The sequence below is a fragment of the Pagrus pagrus genome, assembly GCF_965226575.1.
Source record: "Pagrus pagrus genome assembly, chromosome: 14".
In the NCBI taxonomy this organism is placed as follows: Eukaryota; Metazoa; Chordata; class Actinopteri; order Spariformes; family Sparidae; genus Pagrus; species Pagrus pagrus.
Window position 1 is genome coordinate 18,071,908 of NC_140198.1, and position 19,377 is coordinate 18,091,284.

The 19,377-nt window shown below is 40.8% G+C and overlaps 1 protein-coding gene across 1 annotated transcript; it reads right to left on the reverse strand.

Moving 5' to 3' along the window:
- Positions 1-6,803: 6,803 nt before the first annotated feature.
- On the reverse strand, positions 6,804-14,789 carry LOC311269752 (transmembrane protein 47-like). The gene is made up of 3 exons (XM_084374129.1): positions 14,453-14,789; positions 10,206-10,346; positions 6,804-7,812 (listed from the first exon to the last, which is right to left on the reverse strand). The coding sequence occupies exons 1-3, from the start codon at positions 14,670-14,672 to the stop codon at positions 7,631-7,633; spliced, it is 543 nt and encodes a 180-aa protein (XP_084230255.1). The 5' UTR covers positions 14,673-14,789; the 3' UTR covers positions 6,804-7,630.
- Between the last annotated feature and the right edge of the window lie 4,588 nt (positions 14,790-19,377).

Genomic DNA, 19,377 nt, shown 5'->3' on the forward strand with positions numbered 1-19,377 from the left:
CACATATGGATGATTTACTTTTAGAAATGAAAATGGTTCCCTATAAATGTGGAATTATTTATCGTATTCAGCTTCTTCTGCCATAGCTGAAAAACAAATTAAATCTGTTCTTTCTATCGGTTGCACTTAATGAGTCACAATATGTTTGTATAAACAGAACAATTATGATAAGCAGTGATGCATTTTACACATATTTCTGTAGTCGTTTTACTGCATTTTCAGACTGAAAATATTTTTACAACCTTTCCCATAAATCAACCTTGGCAGCCTCAAAGCCAATCATGAGAGAGCAATCTGTAACCAACGTAATTGTATTTGTATTATTTTTTTTCTTTTATACAGCAGGGTAGTAGGTTTAGTCGATGTAGGTGGTGTACTTGCATTATTCTTGCAAATGTTAAGTTATTGTCATGATTAAAAGCACTTATTTTAGGTTGCTTTGGGTAAAATAAATAAATGCAACGTGTTCTCTCACCAGGTCAGATGTGAATATCCTGTTCAGCATTTGGGAAGAACCGGAGCTCATGAATTGGGAATATTGTTCATATGCAGTAGCATTTTGAAATCTTGCTTCCAAGTAAACAAAAATAGCTTTTTAAGACCTCCTGTTATTAATATTAATGGTTACTTTTTTTTTTGCCTCTGACAAACAGGATCCATTCCCTTGTATTGTGGCGGTGATGGCAGTAAAATGCTTACAAACCAGCCCCAACCTGCAAAAAGTATGTATATCTACAGGGTAATGCTAAATGTCAGCTACTTGGATAATTAAAAAAAAAAGCCTCTTCAGGGGACAAGCAAAAGCTTTGAAGTCCCCAATGAAAACAAATGGGAAAAACTGAAGATGTATAGGGGCTTAGGTTTCAAATGGTCCAGTTAAGACAAACCAAAGATAAACAAACAAAAGAAAACCTGCAGGCAACATAGGCACAACATGTTCGGTGTTACAGTCTGTCATTATCTGTGTTGGATGTGTGCTGTGGTGTTGTTGCTGTTGTTTCTGTGCTTGTTGTGTTTGCAGAGGCCCACTGAGAGACTGGGCCCAGCTGCTGACGCACACACACCTGCAGCAGATTGGTAATCAGAGCCTGCTGATAAGTTTTACCTGCTGCGGGATGAGTGCGTCAGTGCTGAGTGGTACACGGCACCTGCAGGTGCTAATCTCTTCCCATGTTTCTCTCTGCGCATTGCATGCAGAGATCTTGGTTGTTGCTCTTTCGCCTTCAGGGATCTGCTTCGTTTTTATCCACCAGCACCTCTGCAGCTTACAGCCTTGCCTCACCACGCCTACGCATTGTCACAGACGGCCCCGATGCAGGCAGCCTGTAGTTGACTGGTGACATGTTCACTCAACTGGACTGAAGAATAAACCCCTATTTCGCAACGGACATTTCGACTTGGCAAAGCAGGAAAGGCACAGGGCACATTTTCTTACATGAACGATGGCTTTATTGCATTTAGTTGAGCTTGCTCCACTGTGTCCAGTATCGTGCACGCTCACTCACCGACATTGCTTAAAGGAATGGGGCCATCGTTAACATTATTGGCACACACCTGTGCCTCTCCTGCTTTGACAGTGAAAATGGTCTATAAACACAATCTCCCTCAACTAAAATGAAATGGGGCAGCAAATAAACCTCAATTATGGTCTAAACAAAGAGTTTCTGGCTGGCAATCTATTAGGATGAGGTCTGCAGTGCGTCACGGACAGATCCTTAATGAGGGTCCAGCCTGGGGGCCATTCACCACCTCTATTAATGAGGAGTCAGTCTCCTCACTGCGCACAGGTGATCTGAATCAGTCCAGAGGGATTTGAAATTCAGCCAAGAACAAAAAAAACAGCAGGTATTACACAACAGGGCCACTACACTGTTTCCCAATTTCCCCTTTCTGTTTGTATGTGATGCCTGACACGATACATGTACACTATTTTTTACTATGGCTCTTGTCGCCCTCTAGTGTCCAGACAGTATATAGCAGCCTACTTTATTAATGTATGAGATGAGTGTTACTACAGAATAAATTAAAGAAATAAATGTGATTTAGTGGTTATGATGCAATTTTGGGAGACACTGCAGAGGAAACCAAAACTACTGAATATTACCTTGAAACTTCCACAGTAGATTAGTATACTTGACAATTACTTTTTGGGATTACAAGTTTATTTTTTTGTTGAATATGCACTTGTTCCCACGCATTTTCAGAACAGAAATCTAAACGTTGGATAAAACCAGGTTCAAGAAACAAGGTTTCTTTTGTTTTGTTGACACATTAGAGTCAAAGATTTTTAACAAAGGGAAGTTTGGATACTTCTTTTTCTCACTCCACAAATCAGACAATGCTGTCAACAACCATTTCAAATTTTACTTTTTTGCCACGTTATTAGGAATACAATGTTATATAAATCAGGCTATGAATGATACATGTATATGAATATACTCATGAACAGACAAAAATGGTCTTAAAAGACATGTATTGTAAAATGCCAAATTTTTAGAGAAAGAATGGTAAATATGGTACAAATTAGTTATCACCATGAAACTTTCCTAGTTGATTCCTAAGATTAGGAACATTATTATTATAATGTTTCACTCATTGCAGTGTGTGTGGGTGCAAGTGTTTGTGAGTGTATGCTTGAGTTGTTTTTTTTCAAAATATATCAATAGAAAATAATATCAATAAATGTAATTTAATGTTCACTGATTTGCATAAATAAAAAATAAAAAAAACAGCACAGGTCTAAAATAAGAAAGACCTAAATGTATCTGTTGGATGTTTTTGTGAATGAACAAGATGTTTTCACCTTCAGGAAGACCAGAGCAGGATATAACCAAAAAATAAAAGAAAAGCTTGAAATCCGCGCGCAAGCACTATATTTTTTACTATTACACTTCACACAGCTCCAGTATGTGAGAAAATGCTCATTAAACAGAATTTCCACTGCATGATATTTTCTTTCATGTTGGGAAAGTAAGCATGTGGTTTGAGGCTGACGTTGTTTTTTAGCTTTTCATCCAACATTCATTGACATGCACAAGGTCAGCGAGGCAGCTGACGACTTCCCATGCCAGGTCCTACCTGACTGTCCATGTGCATGTGTGTGTCTCTGGGTAGCTGTTTGTCTCTTGTGTGGTTCATTGCTCAGTAGTAACAAAAGAAAGTTCTTCCATGATTTATCAAAACAGAATAAATGAGAGAAACTCTGATACAGTATGCACACACACGCTCTCATACACTGATGTTTCCCATGGTTGTGCCGTGCTGCTCGGATCATTTAGACATGGCCTCTAACTGCTGTGAGTCACGTCCAAATGAAGCAACCTTGCTGCATGACAAAACACAATATAATGGTTGGTATGCAGGTCAATTAATGATTCTGAGGAGGCACACAACATTAATTGAAGTGATTTGGCTGTTGTATCTGTGCTTAATGGGGCCCAGAAGACTGCAGGGCAGCATGAGTGTGACAGTGGAGGGGAAGTGAGTAGCCTCTTTCAGGTTAATATGTAATTTTGGCGGAGCCAGGCTTGACAGAGGATTGGTTGGAGGGTAATGTGTAGCCCAGGTTCTACTTTTCAGCCCGCTTATCTACAGACGACTTCCACTGCTGAGGATCAGAGGACGAGCTGGTCACCTTCAGGTTTGAATTTAACCTTTTCTTGGAGTTTCAGTACATCTGTGCATAATCTCATCACTTAAAACAATCATTTCCGTCCTCAGGCATGACGGTGCCAGAGCCAATCTTTGTCTCTGTCCCCCAGGCTCAGTAACTGGAATCTGTCCCTGCAGAGTGAAAGAGTGCAGGGCCTGGCTGGTTACTGCACCCAGGGGCCAGACTTCTCTCCAAAAGGCCACGTTATCTCTACTGCAAATACAATTCACTGCTTGAGATGTATAAATGTGACTGAATGTGTTGTATGAACAAACAGCTGGACTAAAGGGTTTTCTTGTTTTTTTTTTTCCCTCTGCCGAGACTTGTGCTAATCCTCTGCAGTAAAATCTGTGCTCATGTCCAAAGTATTCGGAGATGAGAGCATGTAGCAGCAGCTGCATTATCTTCATCTGCAGAATGATTCATTGTTCGTCTGGTGCTTTTCTTGTGCCCACTGGCATCAGAACGATCTTGATCTCAGCAACACAATATTTAAGCTTTCTTATCTTAACAAAAAAACAAAAACACAAAGATTAATGTTATATTATACACATCATATTTTTCTCTCTCTGTTCCACTTCGTTATTTTCATAGAGTGTAGCAAAATAGTCAAGATAAACACACCGAATGTAAACTGCTTTAAAACATGCTAGTGCTTGAATATCACCTTCAGCTGAGAGAGAGAATCACAGCTCCATCTCTGGCCCCTCATGGTTTTGATGGCTCTCAAAGCAGAAAACAGAATCAGATCACAGGGGATACGAGCATCTGGAACTTAGATTTACCATAACAAACATGAACAACGCCTTTGTTGAGACATTTCCTAAAGGAACAATTAAGTCAAAATAACATTCAGTCATTATCTGCTCACTAACATGCCGTTGAAAAGTCTGGTGAAGCTTTGAAGTCATTTCTGGAGCTTCACAGCAAAACGGCGTTACAGCATTCTCGTAAACAACTGAAGTAGATGGGGACTTGTTTTAAAAAGGTAAGAAAATCAACCAAAAAAAAACGAAACAAAAAAAAACAACAAAAATGGCCAAGATGGCCCAAATTGATTTGAATAGACAATGTTTACACCCTTGCATTTCAGATAGTGCGCTTGCTAACACCTTCAGCTTGTAGCCTTTGTGAAGATGTTGGCTTTTAAAAGGGTGTAAAACCATCTTTTTAAATCAATTTGGGATCTCAGTTACCAGAGACCTGGATTACGCCTGATAAACAACTGGAAACGGTTTACGGTTTAAAACAAGTCCCCATCTACTCGGCTTGTTTAGGGGAATGCCTCAATACTGTTTTGCTGTGAGGCTCCACGAATGTTTTGTGAACCACAAAACTTTGCCCGACTTTCCATCTGCGCGAGGGGTGAGTAGATAATGATCGAATTTGTATTTTTGGGTGGGCTGTTCCTTTAAGTCCTCTTTTACTATTCAGTGCATGTAATGCAAGAAGAGCAGCTATCGTGTGGGCGGAGATGCTGAGAATGAAGACCTACTGGCATTCTGGCCTTTGACCTTCACCAAAACTAGCGAGTGCATAATTTAAAACCTATTTCTGCCAAAATCAAAGCAGAGAGAGCGTGCCCTAGGAAACACATTTGCATATTATGTGGCCGCACTAGTACTGTGGGTGTTTTTAAAATATTCATCTGCAGTCGAATTAAAATGTTTTTGAAATGTCCCGAGTCAAAGTGTCAAATGACCTCGCTGTCAAAACATATTTCATTTTGTGTTCTCCACTGATGTTTAACCAAAGTTAACACGCTTTACATGTTGGACAAGACAGTAACACGATCACACGCTTTAGAAGCTGTATAAAGTGTGCCCTCTCCGCCAGCCACGTCACCTTTCACTCGTTAAGTCACATTTCAAAGATTCCCCGGAGGTCACTGCTATTATAAGACCCGACACCTCACACAACACACATCACACTACCCACAGGAGCCCAGTATCTGGTTCACACGGCACTTTCTTTTAGGTGTTTTTTCCCCCCTCAGAGCTGTTGATTCGGGTGTCCACAGCTGGGGGAGTTCTCACCGCTGCAGCTGCGCAAATTGTTTATCTGCAGACGTTCCCTGTCCTGAGATTCTTAACCAGCTGTTGCAGTTTAAACTCTGTGGGGGTGATAAAAGTGTGTACAGGGAGGCTTCACAGCAGGCTGCTCAGGTGTGGCAGTGCCTTCTGTTTAACACAAGACGCCCGGGGAAATCATATAGATCCTTTTCAACTTACCTCCCATTTGCACACTGGGAAAAACATGAACAAACTACCTAACACTCTGCAAGTTTAGTTTACTTGTTTCACAATAAATGTTGAAATTGAATTTTAGCCTGTGAGGATGTTTATCCATGACAAGCTAATCATGTGGCAGTGTTGTAAAACTGTCCAAGATAATTACATGTAACTAGTAAATGCAGTTCCTGTTGAAATTGCAGTGCAAACGCTGAAATGCCCTCGGCTGGAGATGTAGAAACTGCTTTACTGTCTTACCATCAGTCAGGATTTGAACCTGTGACCTTGTGGTCCAGTACGAACATGAGCTCGATGCGCTAACCTGTTGGCCACTGAGCCAGACAGCAACATGTATGTTTATGTCAGTATGTGTGTATGAAAGCTGAATAAAAGTCATAATGTATGAGGGATGTCTAAGCATGTAGTGTCTGTCAAACTGGCAAGAGAGAGTTAACTTGTGACCTGTACTTATTTAGGAGCAAACCTGGCAAAAGTGACGCCACTTTAAGTATAGTCAGTGTCGTATAACATTTACAAAGGAGACATTCACACTAATGAACTTATCATATTGCAGGAAGTCGCAAAGTTTAACTGCAAAACATGTCTTGTGCTCAGCAGTAAAATGCTTTATGTGGCTCCTTATGCTTCTACTAGTGCTACAGGCTCATATTTTTACACATCAGCTGGCTGCTGGCTGGCGACCCGGTGATGTCTCTTTAAATGGCACGGGGTGGCTTCCTCTGAGGAATGTGTGCTCAGGATAATGAAAGTGTTTCGCATTTTTGTCTCTTGCTGTCCAAAAAAAAGGGGTCGAGGGCATCCCTGACGCTCCCTCCCTTTAAATCCTGTCAGTGGTCAGCGTGTGGACCACTGAGTGTAAGACAAGCTGCAGAACATGAAACAACAATAATTCACACGCCTAATACTCCCAAAACTACAGTTTATTCAGGATTTTCCTTCATGTAGAAATACTTTGTACACATTTACATTTTTCGTTTGAGAGAAACCAGTGCGAGTTTTCACACAAACTATGATCACTCGAGAGCCCTAGCGTATATCAAAGCTGTCTAATTGAGACTATCAGAAGGCTTAGCGTTACTAGATATGTTTCAGCTAGAACACACGGAGGGAGGAAGTTCAGCTTTTCAATATTTATAAAGTGAAAAATGATGCCATAAATACATTAACAACAAGCTTGTCCTTGTGAAATGCTACAGAAAGAATAAAAAAAGAAAAAGAAAGGAGGAGATAAGTCAATCCCTTTAAAATGTTCAGTCACTGCACATTCAGGTCTGTGCTGAGAATCTACTGTCCTGTTTCTCTAACAATAGAGATCCAGGTCAACGTGCTGTGGAAACGTCCAGCATCGGCGGCTCGAGCCTCGTCCAGAAAGCTCTCTGTGCTTTAGCACTGCCGCCTCACCCCCGACACCGACAGGGCTGAGAGACCCACTGGCTGTAAGGGAGGAGTGGGAGGTGGAGGGGGTCCTATTCATACAGCCCTGGCCTAAATTAGGCCTTCACAACCTGTCTAAAAATAACAGAGAGAGCAAGACGGCAAGAGAAGGAGAGAGATCGGGTCTGTGCTCACATACACAGAGGGAGTGTGCAGAGTGAAGAAAAGTAGCACGCCTCCTGAATGGGAACTTGTGTGTGTGTGTGTGTGTGTGTGTGTGTGTGTGTGTGTGTGCGTGTGTGTGTGTGTACACATGTTTGTGTGTGTATGTCCAGCGGGGCTGAGAAAGGACTCAGTACATCGCGTCCTCGTATACATCCGTCCGCAGGCAAAAGAGAATTCCTCCGCCCAGCATGAAGATGGTGGCTCCCCAGCCGAGCCCGTAGCCCCAGTTGAACTCGTGATAGGTCTGAAGAACCGTCCCGTCGATGAACTTGATCGGATAGAGGACCAGAGCGCAGGCCTGCAGGACCACTGGAACCATAACAGAGTCAAACATGAGATTAACTCAATTAAAAGTTAAGCAGTCAGTTGATGGAAAATAAATCAGGAACAGGGCTGCAACTAATGATTATTTTCATTATCGATTATTCTGATGATTATTTTCATGATTAAATGATTCATCATTTAGTCTATAAAATATCTACAACCCAAGGCCTGAAAAACAGCAAATCCTCACCTCCTTTGTGAAACTCTGGATTTAATCTCTGTTTTATATGAATCCTTTTTTAAAAATCTATTCAATGTAATTCTTCTGACTCACTTTGTCTTGCACCTTAACAAGGACAATGTTTGTGCATTCGTCAACCTTCAACTCAAAAACATGTGACGTTAATGGCCTCGCTCGTGTAAAAGGAAAGATCCGACAGCCAACGCATCCCTGAAGGAATATTACTTTAATGCCTCTGATGCCTTCTCCATCACTGTGAATCATTTTTCCCCTTTAATCACTCAGCTACCGGTGGTAAATGTGTTGGCGTCATTGTGAGTGTTGGTCCATGTTTGCCATCAAAGGCACACTGTGGCACCAGTTCCTTCCAGCTAGGTGACTCTTGAGGAAAGCACTTTGTGTAACTGCGACTCCGCCTTTCCTTCCTACAGGACGGAGCAATGGGCGTGCAGGAGGTACGACGGCAGCCCAGGAATGTGGCGATGTTGATGGAGCCCAGACTGAGCTTGCGGCCCGCTGAGGTCATATTTCCGGACAGAAAATAAATACCACACAGCCACGGTCCTGCCAAGGGGCATTTAACAGTTCAGCCCCTCCGCTGCTGCCGCCGTGCTGAAGACTGTGCGCCTGTTAGGAGACCTTATTCTCGCAAGGCTCTTAAAGCAATTACAAACAGGAAAGGATAATACTGCACTCCCACGCTTTTCAGTAAATGGCTAGCAGTCAAAGGCGCAGACACGTAGTCGACGGCACACTGGTCCTTTGTGACAGATGTTTTCAGAGACAGAGCAAGACAAAGATCCCTCACATTTCCCCTTCAAACTCATTATATATTATTATTTATCTGCTTGTTACAGCCATTCACTCTAATAAGTACATCAAATGTAAGCAGTAATTTATACTCTTTGTATTGACATATTTGATGGGTTGGAAGCAGTGAAATGATAACGATTTGTCAGATTCCCTACCATTATGCGACTTGCAACCTGAAACACAGCTGTACAACATTTGAGTTTCCCACCCTGACCGTGATGTCAGAGGAAAATGGCCGCCATGTGAATATGGTCTATAGTTTGACATTGTGGGAAATGAACTGGTTTGCTTTCTCGGTGAGAGTTAGATTATGAGATTGATACAACTCTAATGTGTGTTAATTAGATGAAGCTACAGCCATCAGACAGTTAGCTTAGCTTAGCACAAAGTCTCGAAACACTGGGAAACAACTAGCTGGGCTCCGTCCAAAGGTTACAGAATCTGCCTACCAGCACCTCTCAAGCTAACCAGTAAACATGTTATATCTTGTTTGTTTATTTGTCCAAATATCTTAATGTGAAAATGTGAAGAAGTGGTTTTACAGGGAGTTATGTGCCCGACAGCAGGTTTGTTTTTCCAAGTTTTCATGCCAAGCTAAGATAACAGGCTGCTTGCTGTGGCTTCATATTTAAAAGCAACTCTGACCAAGAAAACCGATATGTGTACAGAGTTGTCAAACTATTGTCAAACTGTTGCTCTGAGTTTAGCTTACAGGCACGATGTACGACGTCAGGAGGAGGAATGTTATTTGTGAAACACAACAGTGTGTCTGTTTTTTATATAACTGGCCAAACTGGAACTGGGCACGACTTAAGTAGCAGTAAGTGCTTCGTGTTTTATCACTGTTTTTATAGTGAAATAAGTGCAGGCTATGAGTAAGTTATCACAATACATCCTGACTTCTACCCTTTGGTTTTAATTATAGGTTTCATAGATAGATCCACCCTCGAAATTTGGACCTTCTCGCTAAGCATGCAGGGGAAGTGCAGTCCAAGTATGAGGCAGTTCTGTGTGAGGAATCTGTGGTGGCTTTTTCTTTCCCCACAGTGACTTCACTTCTGCAAATTCTGCGGCTGCTTGTTCTTGGCCCGTGAGCCGGCAGCTCCCCAGACTCCACACCGCAGAAAATATGAGCTCAACCAGAAGCCTCTTTCAGCTGCTTCTTTCCCTCTTCTATTTAACGTCAGCACTGGAACAAAAAACACCCTGTCTATATGGAAATTGTTGTGGTTGTGGTGAGTATATATGTGCCGTCTTTCTGTTTCCAAATGTGCGTGAGCGTGGTGTGTTGGAACAGTGGATAAACATTCACACAGGGCAGAAAAGTGCAAATGATTTCAGGCGTTTGGGTTGGAAAGTACCAGAAAGGAGGAGACGGACGTACCTGCAGTGAAGAGCAACACAGCCACGGTGCGGTAGTGCCTTCTCTGCGTCCCCCGGCAGAGGGAAATCAGGGCCACCAAAAAGGCCACAAGAGTTGACGTAGCGCCGGCCACCAGCAGCACCAGGGTGGCAATCTGCCAGTCTGCAGGACGACACACACGCAGGTTAGAGTGGAGCATCCCAACAAAAGCACGATTCACAGGACAGCACGGTTGAATTGAACCGCTGTGTTGACAAACACAAAGCAAGAGCTAATCCCACAGAGTGAAGTGAGTGAAGCAGAACGGACTGCACCAGAGAGCGAGAATCATTATGTTATGTGCATGTTTAGAGAGTTAAAATGTGAAGAAACACATTTTGTCATCTCATTAACAGCTGATATCTTTTAGAATAAGATCTTACATGACTGACGCAACTAACGACTATTTTCACCGTCTCTTTCATCATTACCCAATTAGTTGTTTGTGTCATGGTTTGGGTTTTTGGTTTGTCATTTCCTGTTTTATTTTGTAGCCAATATCCTTGTGTGCCATGTGTCACTCTCCATGTCCTGTCTTGTCTGTTTTCCTGCTCTTTATCCTGCTTACTTGTTTTTTTCGTCAATTGTTCCTTTGTGTTTGAGCCCATGTTTTCTCCTCGCTCTCGGTCGGTTCGTTCACACCTGTTTCCTGGTCCTGCATTCTCCTCGTGCCTTCCTGGTTTGTTGAGTTTTTGCATTTGTGGATTACTGTTTTGTTGCTGGAGTTTTCATCACCTACCTTTTGCTTTTATGGACTTTCCTTTGCCTGCCTTTTGTTGTTTGCTTTTGTAATTTCTGACTTTCATATAAACTCATCGATAAAACTCTGGTGTTTGGGTCCTTTGTTTGTAAATCCTGACAATTTGGTCTATAAAATGTCAGAAAATGGTGAAAAACGTCAATCAGTGTTTCCTGAAGCCCAAGATGACGTCCTCTTGTTTTGTCCACAACCCAAAGATATTCAGTTTATTCTCATAGAGGCGTTAAGAAGCCAGAAAATATTAACATTTAAGAAGCTGACAGTTTTTTCTTTAAAAATTACTCAAACCATAATCAATTATCAAAATAGTTGGCGATTAGTTTAGATTTGATTGTTGCAGCTCTGCTTTCTACCAATCCACAATGTTGAATGTATTTTTCATGAATATCAGCAGCCATCTGTAGTACACTGTCCACTGCTCGTCCATTCACTGCCATTTTCTGCACACCTGTTCTCCTCACTCGATATTTTTCTTAAGTTTTTAGTTTTTTTATTTTATTGTTACTGCTCATTAATCACTACTGTGGTGTTTTTCCACACTAAACATCACATGTATGTCAGCGTGTTCAAAACTAGTACGCCTCCTCGAGCTTTTGGTCAATGAGCTCTTTCCATGTCGGTTGAGCCGCGGTGGCTTTTCAACAGCACATTTATTCTGTTTATATCAAACAAACTCCAGCCGCTGCTGTTGGAAAAGTAAAAGCTCAAGACTTCCTTTGCGTCAGATTGACTCTTCCTTGGAAAGACCTACACAATACCAGGTTGTTAAAACAGCATGTTTTAAAGCTTCCCTGCACTGAGCTTAGAGCTTTGATTCAGAAATGTATTCAGAAAAAAAAGTCACATTTTTCCATTCCTGCCTGCTTTGATGTCTACACTTGTCAGAAGAAAGCCTCGACTCAAAAGGAGAATTTGCATTTGATGATGCCAACGAGCTCAGCGAACAATCTCTGCTGGGTGTGTCTCTCTCTCTGTCCCGATGAGCTCCCGTTTCATTTGTCTTCAGGATGGTGAAAAGAAACTTTTCCTCAAAGACACATCTGTACTCCATTTGATTCAGCCTTCCAACATCTTTTGTCCATTATGTGGTTATAATTTTGGTTTTGACTGAAAAAAAAAAAGCTTTCTCTTCAAAGAATATTAAACAGTCTGCTCACACCACAAGTGTATTTTTCTATCGCTCACTGAGACTCTAAGTCAATCATATTCGCATCTGCATTATTTCAGTCTCTCGCACTTTATTCTGCATCGTCCGGATTACGTCGCTACAAAGATAGAATGAAATTCAAGAACCTTGGGATAGGTGCGAGAATATGTGTATAGTAAATCTGCTTTGCCTTGTGGTGAACTGCCCCTTTAACCTCAACACACCCCTCCACTGTTGCTTTAATGAGCTCAGCAGACACTCAAAGCGAGAAGCCCGCCTCCTATTCACCCCAACACATTCCACAATATCAGCGGTCAGTCACCCCCAAGCATAGCTGTGTGTTCCCTCCACATAGCTGTGCATGTTTGTGTTTCTGTCATGGTGCACCAAAAGTCATATTCTACATACTTTTTGCGACCAAAACAACGCAATGTTCATTAAATGTGTGGTTTTCTCTGAGGAATTTTATGACTATCTTAACAATCAGCAACTGTAAGTTTAACAGAGACAAAGCTCCAGTTAATAACAAGCCAACCCGCTGCACCAGCCGCCAGCCAAGTGCTGGTAAATCTGGTACATTTAATGCGGATTTCCTCCCCCTTCCTGGTGGGTAAAGGAAGGGGGTTGGAGGCATAAAAACACTCCTGTCATGTGACCTCTACTTGACAAAAGGCGACCATGGTGGGCCTGGTGAGGTGGATGATGGGGAAGATGCTCAAAGTGTCTCTTCAGACCCACTCAAAGCCTTCTGGTGGGTGGAGTGAGTTAACTGTTTGTGCGCCAAAGGGATTATATTTATGTTTCTACAGCTAGCCAGTTTTTTCTCTTATTTCTAATCCTAAACACGAGAGCTGTGCAATATATCTACACGACATTATCACGACGTGAGACTCAATATTGTCTCAGATTTAGGACAGTGTTATATCGTGATATGACGATATAACTGTTTTCAAATGTGCAACATGTAAGAATTGCCCACCTCTTGGATTCATACTCCTCACAAATACTGGGAAGCATTTTGCCATAGTAACCGCTAACTGCAGCTGTCTTAGCTAGTTAGCTCAGTTAGCCGTGCAGCTAGTGGTACGGTACAGTATGGGCTGGGGTTGACTGGGCTGGTTGCCATGCCAACTTCAGCCGATATAAGTTAAGAATATTCTTCCTGACAATATTGTTGTGATATTTTGATTCATCTATTTATATTTTGTATCACGACATAGCCTAATAATATTACGATATTACTTTAAAGGTGCACTTTGTAGTTTTGGGAAAAACATTTTAATCAGAAGAGAAAGATCTTCTAAACAAACTAAATAAACAAACGACTTTCACGACTGAATAAACAAACTGACCTTAAAGGACAACACAGTTTCATAGTGTTTAACTTTGTTTATATGTGGCGGACCCTGCCACCTTTCCAGCTTCAAACACTATTCTGGGGACCTTATTTTTCTCTGACAACAGCTTGTTTATTCAGTCAAGGAAAAATAAATATTTACCTAATTAATATAGTAAATATTAAAATTTCGAGTTTGAATTTCTTCTCCAAAAGTGCCCCTTTAAGTCCATATCGCCCAGCCCTGCTAAACATGAAAACTGACATTGAATTGCACAAGACATTGATAAAAGCCTCAGTCTCAACATGTGCCCGTAACACTGACTCATCCCACCTTTGTTGACTGATCTGCCATTCATAATATCACTGCAAAACACAAATGTTTCCATGCTTGCTCACGGATGAATCAGTCAAACCTTGCTGTGTTCGTCACAGTGTCACCTCCACGTCACTGCTCTGGTATGAACAGAGGAAATTTATCAGCAGCACAATAAGTCCTGAATGCCTCAGCTGCTGGACAGAGACCAACAACTAAAACAAACTCAGCCTGGGAGATGATGTCCAGAGCTGCCAGACAAACATCCCTCTTTGTTTTGTTCAAACGTAGGATGTGCAGCTTTGTGAAGCCCTAAAAACAGATCCTGAGAAAGCCACTAATGACATGCTGGTGTAAAACCATCTTCACAACTTACAGAGTTGCTTCACATGGCATAATTACACAATTACACGTGCATTACGCATTGTAGCCTATGTTAAAGTATGTGTTTGGCAAAATTTTAGTTTTTCCCTAAAAACAAAGTATTACAACCATGAGATTACAGATCTGTGAACCAATCAGCACTGTTTTCAACAATAACAAGTTGAAATCCACAGTTACTGTTTCCAGCAAAAACACCAGCATCCCTCCTCCACAGAAAGTTACAAACACCAAAGCGCGCTGTGTGAAATGAACCAAAAGGTGCGAGGAAAAACAAAACGACCCCTACCAGATGTGAGGGTGGAGAAGCAGTTCCACGGAGCCTCCTCCTCCGTCGAGTGCCGTGCCTCGGACTGGGAGCAGGATTCCCACAGAGACAGGGAGAAATGGTCGGCGGTGACCCAGGCTGGACTCAGCAGAGCCACCACGTCCAGACAGAGCGCCAGAAAGACGCAGAGCAGCGCGATGAGCTTGAAGGGCCTGAACACATACACCTCGTTCACAGACATCTTCTCCGAACAGGAAACACCGCCGGCTGCAGGTCAGTCAGTCAGATGAGCTCGTGAGCTGGAGGTCCGCGCGCGTCTTCTCCCACCATAGCCCTTCACTCACTGCTTTGTGCCTGGAGTGTGTTCAGCTGGAAAAGTTTAACAGGAGACATCCGGTTGGGTCGGTTTTTCAAAATAATTGCTCGTTTGTTTGGTTAGCCTGGTAAGAAATCAGAGAGTTTTGTTTCTTTTAACTATCCTAGTCCATTATACTTTTTTAAAGTTTTTAAAGGTTTTACAATTTTATTCTCTATTTTAGAAGATAGTGTTCTAGTGTTATTATCGCTGTCATAATGTTGTTAATCTATTATTCTTCAATGATTATATTTATAGTAAAGTACGTTTGTGTGGTTTTATGTAGCTCAAAAACAAACAAAAACAGTAAAGATAATAATAATTACAGAACCACAGAATTATTATTTATTCAAGTAGCTATTTATTTATTTATTTTGCTTTTCTATTGTTATTTTTCTCTTTTTAGTCTTGATTATCATCTGTTGTCTGTTTTTGTTTGTCAAGATGGATGCCTTGTCTACTGCAATCTACCAAATCTATATACAAATAAAGCTACCTGAACCTAAACATTCAGTTTATGTTTCAAATTATTATCAACGATTTTGACTTCATATGGTAGCCTATGGCACAATAAATTAATAATACAAAATAAATAAATAAATGAAAACAAACAAAACACCGTAAACATTATGCAAATCAACAATTCTTTCAGTTCTTTAAATCCCCAAAAATGTAAGTTATATATGTTGACTGTGATCTCAGTCAATATAAGGAAAATCATCTGAGGACAGACTCCAACTCATACAATTTCAATTAATACAATTTCACATAGCTGTTAATTGAAGTACACCCATATAAAGAATAGCATTTCTGCTCACCCAGTCTTCGATTTCTGTGCTTTTATTTTGAAAGGCAACATTAGGGAAACCAGACTTGTTTACGCTCTCTGGAGGCAGAAGCATCTTTTCACAGGGTCAGCAAGTTACTGCCAGTCGACGGAAAAGGGGGTTTAAATTTAACAAAGTGTCTCACACACATACAGAGGATCAGATCATTAGACCCAGACAGGAAAGACACGAGTAAACAACGAAATGCTTTCCCAAAACATCCCTGCTGTACCTGAAGTCATTGACACTGTATCTGTACCTTCAGAGGGAGAGAGCGATGATGATACATGCAACCAAAATATTATGTTCTACATATAAGACAAAACTACTAATGCAAAGAAACATTTTCATTATCTCTGTTGAGACAATAATGCAGTCTGGGATTAAAGGGCAAGTAGCCTACAAACTTTTCTGACATACAGTCCTATTAATAACTCACTGTTGGTGGCACTGATGTATAGAAATGAACTCCATCTTTATAGACCATGTGGACGCAGAGCAATTCATACCATATTGTGTCAATAAAAAAACAAAACACTGAACTGTCCCTTTAATATCATAGTTTAGAAGCAGAAGGATGGAGTAAATGTTGTAATGTAGTAAAGGTCCAGCAGATGGCAGTCATGTGACATTATGGATGCTTAAGCCCGCAGAACAACAGCACCACATCTCCTGTAACTACTTCTTACCACTGACACACTGTGGCTTGTGTGATTATTAGTAGGAGATGACATTTTATGAGAAGCAGCAGTAACAGGAGCAGCATTTATATGGACGGATGGGCCACAAAAGACCAGGAAAATCAGCACTAGCTGAAAATCGTTATGACATAACAAGAATAGATCTGTCTATTAGCTTGTTAGTCTTCTCTCTTAATCCTGTTTTGGCTTCTTCACACAGTCAGTGTGTAGGCCGAGCGCACCGATATTTTTACCTCTCTTGGGAAATAACCCTTTGATGCTTGCTCAAACATCATATTGAGTTTAATATCTCCCACGAACAGACACAGAATTTAAGAAAAAATGCCGAATAAATCCCCAAAATGAGACGACAAGTGTAAAGTTAGACTAGATTTGACAACAATGCATTTTAATCTCCATTCAGTTCATGTTTATGAAATATTTCCATCTTCTGGTCAACAAAATAAGTGCAGGTAATGAACTCTGATGCCGGTCTTTGCTCTGTGAATGTCTGATTCTTCTATATGTTGAGAAAATTGTTTGACTTTTACAACTTCCAATTTACCAACTAACATCTGTCAAGATTAAAGGAACGTTTATTAATATATATAGAAATAAAACATTGTCTCTTCTCACACATGCTTGTCCGACCTTCTTCTTCTTCTTCAGACATGTTTGGTTGAGTGATTTATTGACCAGCTGTTGTGCTTACGCCTCATTACAATAGCATGGTGATGAGTCGCAACAAGTCCACTGTATGTGATCTAATCTTTTACAGATGTCTTCCTCATGTTATGTATAGGAAACTGTGTAACACTTAAAGATGTGTGCATAACACTGACATGACAAGTGTCATAAACATCAAGGAGTCTTTCTGTTTATGAATGTTGTCATTCAGTGTCGTTCAGGATGTTAATGTTAAAACTGTTTGAGATGTCGGTAACACTTTCTACTAAGCCCATGTCTGTAATGCATTATAACACATTATGAACATACTTATAATGCACTTATAGCGCTGTGTAATCATACTTTTAAGCACTCAGACAGAATGCTTTATGACAATTGTAACTGTTTAATGAACACTGGCTTGAGAGACTATGGCAGTGAGTGGGAGTTTTATATCTTTTATTGTTGTTTTTGTAGTTTTAACGGTGTCTGCTGAAACAGAGAGAGAGAGCAAATAAATCTTCAAAAGACATCTGTTTGAATCGTGGCCATTATTTAACCGGTGTAGCTACAACAAGAATTATGCATTATAAAGCATTTTATAAGGTCAAGTATCAATACTTCATGATTGCTGGTCATTCACTATTTTCGCAGAGATCGTTGTGTATTAAAATTCTCAAAGTTGTAACACATTATAATTACTATTACAATGCATTATAATGTGATTATAAGTTACTGTAAGTGGTGAAGTAATGAAATCCCTCTGCTATAGGCAGATGTAATAAATTACAAGCTGGTTATATGTGGTCATTAACTAAAGTTGAAAAAAGATTTAATCAATACAAAACCAGCACACAAACACTGTTATTCTTTTATTTTATCAGGCACTAACATACATTTTACATTCTGGTATTTGTTGTAATTATCTTATATTATTTTTTTTCTGTAATGGAGAGGAGGTCCATCGTATAAACCTGGTGGTTTTTGACCTTTCCTGACACATTTATTATTTTCTTAATCATCAGACTTGATCTAATCTTATGTGTGTGCAAAACAAAAATGTATATAGCATAAATAAAAGGTCAATCTGCAAGATTTATATTAGATTTCTGCGACATATTCGATTTCTACCTATGAGTTTCTAGTTCTCTACCCTGAATGGTGCCTGTCCTGAAAAAATTATATTTTCAATCATTTTCCTGTTAATGAAGTTTTTCTAACATGCTACAAATAGAAAACACATTGTTATTGCTGCTGTAAAATCCCTCCATTTCTATGCACAATGGGAGTTTTTCCTAACATTTGTGTTGTATTATAGCAATCAGAGGCAAAGGTAGTGTGCATGGGAGCATAATGGAAGCTGTTCAGTACAAGTAAATATTCTGAGCACAGAATCTGCTCTCTAAATAAAGTTGTCCAGCAGAAAGAACAAACAGGAGGCATCTGAGTACTCTGAATTGCACCTCTGCTGCCTTCTTGCCCAGTTTGGTTTAATTCTACCCCTATCATTTGGTGCCTAGATTAGGGGTTTTCAAAGTATCTGACATAATGAGAGTTTCAGACTAATGCCACCCTTCTCAGTCCTAATGGTGCTGCCAAGCTGCCAGCAGGGCATCTGAGTAGGGGGGAGTCTAGTATTAGGCGTATCCATGGACAGAGCATTGCTCATTTCCTTTAAATGCCCCTCCTCCCCGACAGAACAGCCAGAGCGCTCTGTCATCCTCCTCCAAAAGCCCCTCATTAGAAAATCTGCCGAGCAGACAAAGCTACTTTAGACGGCACAATGGTGACTCCCCACATGGTGGTTTAAAAGAGCATAAAGGAAATCCAGGTCATGTTTTACTTTTTTGGATCCTCTGTCACTGATTTTGACTTATCCACTGAGCCACCCACCTACATATCCTCTGTTTAGCTTCATCCACCATTTTAAATACTCAGGTGATATTATTCAGACTCCCACATGCCAACACAGGGGCTCACATGGCTGGTTGATACATTTTGTCTCTGATGAAGACAATGAAATAACAAAGAAGTGAGGAGAATGAGACGATGGGGGAAAAGTAAAAAAAAGTAAACACACATGATGATGACTCACATCCATGATTCAGCATAATTCACGAGGGTGATGAAGGTTATATTGTGTCTGAGGAAGAAAAAGCTTCTTTACTAACCACTCATCACATGACGTCATCCTCCACTGCTCACTGCTGTCTTCCTGGAGTGGCTGCAGCTGATTAGGCTCAGAGTAAGCCTCTCAAGGTTTTCCGGCTATGAGTAAGCTTCCATGGTAACTGATGAGGCCTGGTTTAATGATGCTGTCATTTCTAGAGAGGTCTGTCCTGCTCATCCCACTCTTTACCGTAACAATAACAACATCACACCACCAGGAGTCATGCTGTGGTCAGACTGTGATAGCAG